The 6,793-nt window shown below is 62.8% G+C and overlaps 2 protein-coding genes across 2 annotated transcripts; one reads left to right on the forward strand and one right to left on the reverse strand.

Annotated features, from left to right (window-relative positions):
* Positions 1-1,937: 1,937 nt before the first annotated feature.
* On the forward strand, positions 1,938-3,083 carry F751_0076 (hypothetical protein; the record flags this gene model as incomplete). The annotated part of the gene is made up of 3 exons (XM_011403193.1): positions 1,938-2,030; positions 2,771-2,911; positions 3,018-3,083. The coding sequence occupies 3 exons, from the start codon at positions 1,938-1,940 to the stop codon at positions 3,081-3,083; spliced, it is 300 nt and encodes a 99-aa protein (XP_011401495.1).
* Positions 3,084-3,419: 336 nt separating this feature from the next.
* F751_0077 (Queuine tRNA-ribosyltransferase) lies at positions 3,420-5,959 on the reverse strand (the record flags this gene model as incomplete). The annotated part of the gene is made up of 7 exons (XM_011403194.1): positions 3,420-3,552; positions 3,693-3,766; positions 4,002-4,197; positions 4,359-4,673; positions 4,871-5,272; positions 5,492-5,622; positions 5,744-5,959. 7 exons carry the CDS (start codon positions 5,957-5,959, stop codon positions 3,420-3,422), a joined length of 1,467 nt encoding a protein of 488 aa, XP_011401496.1.
* Positions 5,960-6,793: the final 834 nt, after the last annotated feature.

A 6,793-nucleotide genomic window follows, 5' to 3' on the forward strand; every position in this document is an offset into this window, starting at 1 on the left:
CACTCACCCTTGGTACAGGCTTGAACACCCCCCCCCCTTTGTCATGCACACCCTGCAGCATGGCGCCGCCAGGCAGCAATTGCCCTGGCGCAGAGCTCCTTTGTCGTGGGCTCCGTGTACCTGAAGTCCGTGATCACAGACCTGGAGGAGGTGCACGGCGGGAGCAGCCACCCCGGCTTCAACCCGGTAGTGTTTGCCTTTGCCCGTGAGGCCACCGCAGCCCCCATCTTGCTGGGCCTCGCCCGATACAAGGGTGGGCTGGGTGGACGAGCACGGGGGAAAGGGGGGCGGTTCCCCTTGCTGGGCGGTAAATCCTGGCCGTGTCGCCCCCGCAGCGGGCTCTGGATCGCCGCCCAGCCCTCGCCGCAGCTCCATGCAGCGCCGCCACGAGACCGTGCACACATCTGGCTGGCTGCAACATGGCCCTCCCTCTCTCCATCACATTCCCCCATCTTCCTTCCCCCCCCCTTACTTCCCCAACAGGTACCCTGGTCCCGGCCCGCCGCGACCTCCCCCTCGTCGTCCTGCTCGGCGTCTGCCTCTTTGCCAGCCAGCTGCTCTACATGCTGGGTATCGACCTGTCTGGCGTGGTGGTGGCCACCTGCATCCAGCCCGCCATCCCTGTCTTCACCGCCCTGCTGGGCATCGCGCTACGCCAGGAGGCGGCCAACCCCCGCAAGCTGGCCGGCATCGGGCTCAGCGTCTTGGGCGCCACGGCCATGGTCTTCGGTGGCATGGCCGGCGCGGGCGGCGTGGCGCCCACTTCGCCCGCGGGCCTCGCCGCCGCGCACGCCATGCTGGTGGGCAACCTGTGCCTCGTCTTCAACACCGCCGCCATGGCCGTCTACTATGTCTATGCCAAGCAGCTGGTGGGCCGCTACCCCGCCATCTCCGTGGCAGCCTGGGCCTACACTGGCGGTGAGGGGGAGCCGCGGCGCACGGTCTAATGGGAAGGGGGGGGGTGGTCTGGGGTGCACGGCGTGCCGCTCTGCTTCTTGCATAGGGCACTGGTCAGAGGCTGGGCAGAGATGCATGTAGCCCCACGTGTGCCATGCCCTCGAGCGCTCGCCCTCAACCCCTGCTCCCCAACCCCGCACCCTCCACACACGAACCAACAGCCGCGGCCCTGATGGGGCTGGCCGCGCTCGTGAGCACTCCCGCGGCGGGCTGGAGCCTGCCCCCCGCCCTGCTGGGCCCACTCCTCTACTGGGTCCTGGTCTGCTCTGTGGCGGGGTACTTTGTGGTGGCCTGGGCCATGCAGACGCTGCCGGCCAGCCAGGTGGCCGCCTTCCAGTGCCTGCAGCCCTTCCTGGGTGCGCTGCTGGCAGCCTGCGTGCTGGGGGAGGCCCTCAGCGCCTGGGACGCCGGCGCACTGGGGGTGGTGGCGGGGCTCTTCCTGGTGTGCAGTGAGCGGGGCGACGCCGAGACGGCCGCGCTGGTGGCCCGGGTGCGGCGGGTGCTGCGCGCGCGCATGCGCACCGTGCCCTCCAGGACCTCCTTCCTCCTCCCCGTCTCGGAAACGGGGAAGCATGCGCAGTAGGCAGAGCGAAGGCCCGCACCCAGAAACGTACCAGCCCATCTCCATACAAACCTCGTCCTCGCTGTGAAAGCTACCCGGCCTTTTCATTCCCCTTCTTCCCTACCTGCACGCTCCCATACCCCTTGGCAGAACGCGTAGAGGGTGGTGCAGCCGCCCTGTGATGCTTTGCCAATAGAAGGGAATTCATCAGTGGCCTGGGAAGGTAGAGTCGATCTGCAGGCGGTAAGGGGTGCAGCCGTCTCTGTACCTCCTAAAGCCCCCTGAGCAAAAGGAAAGAACGCTATTCTTTCCTGTTTTCGAAATTCGGTGGACAAGTTGACCCTTGGCTCACGAGGGAAAGGCGATCGACAGGCCAACAAACTGCACGTTCAAAACTGGATAAAATCACCACGCCATTATGCAGGTCAGCTCAACTGCCCTGTCGCATAGACAAGCCCCCTTCGGGGCCGCCGCGGGGAAGGCCAAAGTGCAGTTCCGCCTGCCCAAGCGAGTGAGCTTCGGCCAAACCATCTCCATCGTTACATCCAGATCAGGATGGGAGCCGATCCCAGATCTGCACATGGACTGGTCCGAAGGGGACGAGTGGAAAGTGTCTGCCGAAGTCGCGCCCGGGTGAGGACCGGCGGGTGACAGTATTATGATGGAAGCCGCCCGCTGCTACTTGCAACCGGACCAGGCTCGGGAGTAACGATTCACTCACACCACATCTCCTTGCATCTTATCTGTACAGGGATGAGCTTGAGTACAAGTAAGTGTGGCCCTCACTGTGTTCATTAGGGTTATCATCTGCATGATGCTTGCACCACACATGTCTACACCACTCTTTACAGCTCCTTGTTGATACCGTGAGCACCAGGTACGTTGTGTTGGGCCCAAGTGGCATTGTGGAGTGGCAGACAGGGAGCAATCGGCGACTGGCAGTCGATGTCCCGGGCGGAGCTGCCGTGACCGTGGTGGATGAATGGCATGGACCGACACAGCAGGTGTCAGTGGAACTTCCAGAGGCTCTTCAAGGTGGGAGACGAGCATGGGCGCATGGGCATTCCTGTGCATGCTTGCATGGAAATATAAGAGGGTTACCCTACAGCTGTGCCAGCACAGATGCAGGCGGGAGGACCACAGGTGTATCAGCAAAGGAGTTGTATAAACTCACTGTAGCCTACCCCTCCCTATCTGGCACACGGTTACACCGTAGCAGCCACCAGCCCCTCTTATGACGCGGCGCCAGAGTCCAAGCGTGCACCCATTGGCTTCTTCGGCAAGCACCGTCTGCCCGCCAGCCTGCAGCGCAGCTTTGCTGGCACACAGGCTGCGAAGGCAGAGTCAGCGAGCAAGGACCTGTCCAAGAAGCAGCTCAAGTCTCTGCTGGAGGTGGGTTCCTTTGGGGGCAAAGGGAGCTCTGCAGGGTGTACTGGTCAATTCCCCCCTACACAGCACACTCTGATGTGCTGCTGCTGCCTCTGCTCTCCTTCCACAGAAGAAGGGACTGTCCACCGAAGGCCGGAAGATCGACTTGCTGGAGCGGCTGCGCAGCGCTGCCTGACCAGTGCAAACCCTGATGCTGCACGGACCCCTCTTTGCAGGCAGACATCATGCCCCTGCCCAAGCAAGATTGCCCAACAGTATGCCGCCACAGTACGGCCCTCAAATGTTTGCGAAACACCCTTCAGCGCCGTCCCCTGCCATGATTTCAGTACTGGTGTTCCACCCTCATACTCCTGATATTTGCAGCCTCTCTATCTACCAGCCCCTCGTGTAAGATTGTAAGCGATGATCCGATGGAGGTGTACTTGAGGTGTTATTCTCCTGAATGCCTGTAAAGTTATAAATAGGGATGCCCTGCCCGAGACCACAGGCCAGTGCACAGGCCTGGGTCCCGTCAAATCTCATCGGCCAGAATTTGTTGGCGCAGGTCCGACATCAGGGTGCACATGAAATGGATGTTGTGGATGGTCAAGAGTGTGCTCATCAGCGGCTCATTTGCCTTCTTGAGATGGTGCAGGTAGGCGAGTCTGAGGGGGAGAGGGTGGACAGGGAATATGGAGAGGTGTGGTTTGGCTGCTGCTCACCAGGTCATTAGGTGAGCAGCCTTTGGCACCCTCATATTACAGATGTGATTCCGCAACACCCACCCCCATTAAACCCTCCTCACGTGTGGGTTTTGCAGGTGTAGCAGGTGCAACCTTCAACCGGGGGGTGATGCGCATTCTTGAACTTGCCAGAGATCTGCATGCCGGACGAGGGGACGTGGCGCGACACCTTGCACTACATCACGAGGAGGCAGGGTCCATGATGGCAGGCATGCTGATGTGGAGGAGGAGATCAAGGGCCATTATTCCACACAGCCTCCTGCTGGGCCCATGCGGCGCCCCAGCGCTGGTGCGTCGGCCCTTCATCCCCATACATCACAAAATCCGGCGCCAGGGTCCAAACTGCCGCGCCAGACTCTGGCCCCACTCACCACTCGCACATTCCCCATCGGGGTCAGCATGGTCCCGTGCCGGCCCGCCCGTGTGGGGTAGCAGGAGTCAAAGGTGTCGCAGCCAAAGGGGACCAGCTGTGGGAGGGTGGCGGGGTCGGCGATGCCAAGGATGTGGCACGGCTTGTCGCGTGGCATCATGGGCATGACCTGCCGCAGCAGGCCCACCATGTCCTCCCTGCATCAGAGGGGTGTGGGCGGTGGTGGTCGGCGGGGCATGTTGGGCATGCAGCGACCCTCTGAGTGGCACAGAGTAGTAGGCCCAGCCAGGGAGAGTTCCACGCTGGCCTCTCGCGACGTCTCGGCCCCCACCGCACCCCTCACAATCTACCGTTGCACCTGTCCTTGCCCATGCTCCCCCCGACGGCAAACCCGTCAAAGGGGAGGGCGGAGAGGTACTCGACGGACCGCCGGCGCAGGTCGATGGACATGCCGCCGTGCACGATGCCGTACATGGCCTGGCGCCGCGGATCGGCCAGGTGGGTGCGCAGTGACCGCGCCATCCAGCGGTGGCTGCGCCCCAGGCTGGCCTCCAGGTCGGCGTCGGCGATGTGGTAGGGCGGCAGCTCGTCCAGGGGGAGGATGATGTCCGCGCCAAAGGCCTTCTGCGCCTCCACCGACGACTCGGGGGTGAGCAGCATGTGGGACCCGTCCCTGCGGCGGATGAGGAGGGGGGTACTTGGGTGGGTCCTCCACCCCACCATGCCTTGCTGTGTCTGGCGGTCAGGTTGGGTCACCGGCCAAGATCATGGCAGGGTAGATGCTAGGCTGCAGTTCCGATCCAGGTACACCAAGCAATGGGGCTCCAGGAGCCGACCCCAGACCCCCCCCCCTTCCTCCCACCCTCCCACCTGTAGCTGCAGAAGCGGACGCCCTCCTCCGTCACGCCCTTCATCAGGTTCCCCGTCTTGTGCTTGGAGGGCCCCTGACTGCGCTTCAGCTCGTTGACCTCTTCGTGCACCGTGCCGTAGGCCAGTGAGAAGACCTGGAACCCGCCGCTGTCGGTGATGAGCGGCCGGTCCCGACGGCCCATGAAGGCATGCAGGCCGCCGGCGCCGGCCACCACCTCGGGGCCGGGGTGCAGCAGGAGGTGGTAGGTGTTGCAGAACATGAGCTGCAGCCCCTCTGCATCGGCCCAAGCGCCGTCCACGGCCTTCAGCGCGGCGTTCGTGCCCACGGCCACGAAACCGGGCGTGTCGATGACGCCGTGGGGTGTATGGATCCTGCCCACCCGCGCTGCAGACTTCTTGGACCTGGGCGGGGGTTGGGCCGAGGGGGCAGGGGCTGGGTCGCGAGGGGGTGATGCCAGAGCCACAGCGTGCGGCTCGCAGGGCCAGGCGCCGTGAGTGCGGCGGTGCTGAGTCCCTGGCATGCCCCGTCCTGGACACCGGGGCTGCAGGGGGAGGCAGCGGCTCTGGAACTCCACCCAAAACCGCTCGCACAAAGCTTTCGGCCCCCAACACCCCACGCACTGGTGTATGAGCTCGAATCTGAAGTGGGGGGAGGGCTTGTAGGGAGGGAAGGAGGATGGGTCTGGCAGCGGGGGGGGTGGCAGGGGCGGGGGCTTCTCTTTCCTTTTCCTTTTCTTCTTGGCTGGGAGAGCCTGCGCGGGGTTGGCAAGGATGGCCGGTCAGGGATTGTGTCAGGGCGCTGTCCCGCAGCTCGGCAATCTACGTCTGTCAGTCTCCAAGCAAGAGCATGGCTTGAGCATTGGACGAACATGCCTGGGCCGTGGAGTCTGTAAACCCATTGCCATGGGAAACAAATCCGTCGCCGTCCACCGTCTGGCCGGAGGGCATCGCCTCCTCCTTGTCTGCGGCCATGCCCCGCGTCTTGGGTAGGTAAGGCCTGCACCGGAGCACGTTGCTGCACGGTGCCAGGCGGTATGTGGCAAGGCAGGATGGACAGCCAGGCAATTGAACGAGCAGTCGGCCCAGCATCCAAGGCCAGGTGGTTGGGAAGACCCCTGCACCAGAGGGAGGTTCGAAGCGCAATTGCAATACTAAAACATGGGACGCTATATGATCATTCCGTGTGATGCATTGAACAACTACCCCTCGAGTCTGCGCGCGTGCAACGTCCCCTTCGGAAAGGAGGGGGGGAGTGCTGTATTACATGTTCCGCTCCCCGGGACAAGTCGCAACTCCGCCTTCTGCCGGCATCCCCCCCTCAAACGTTGTTAAAGACGCCTTAAATATAACTTTAAATGCTTGTTTGCGGTGCGAGACCCCCTCGTTCGGTCGACAGGTTTTCGAACTTTGCAGGGCCTTGCCATGCGCCGTCGGGGTGCGAACGCGCCCCGCAAGGCAGATTGTTGTGTTGAAATATCATTGGAATGGTAGAGTATCGAGTGCAACGGCGACGAAGCACTGTTTGCACCTGATGGCCGTGCCCGGGGACTCCGTCCGTCGAGGCCTGAGGTGGCCAAGGGAGGGGATGGGATGGGAGGGCGGTCCCCTCCTCGCCCTTGCCCGTCCGAAGGCACTGCCGCCCCCCACATGCTCTGCCTGCCTGGTTGCTAAGCTGACCGCTTGCAAACATGGGATCCACACCAGGTGCAAGCTTATCATGGCCCTCATATGCTTGCCGAAACAGTCTGCTGCCTCTTGCCGCCTTTCCTCTCAAGATGGGAGCGGATGCGGCGTGCTCTGGCCTTGATGCGCCGCTCGTACGGGATGATATCAGCCGATCAAGCGGGCAACACAGGCGGATCAGCTTCCAAAATGTACTTGTAGAGTGCATCGCGCTCCTACTGCGCTCCCTGCTCTATAATT

This window comes from Auxenochlorella protothecoides, assembly GCF_000733215.1.
Source record: "Auxenochlorella protothecoides strain 0710 contig1163, whole genome shotgun sequence".
In the NCBI taxonomy this organism is placed as follows: Eukaryota; Viridiplantae; Chlorophyta; class Trebouxiophyceae; order Chlorellales; family Chlorellaceae; genus Auxenochlorella; species Auxenochlorella protothecoides.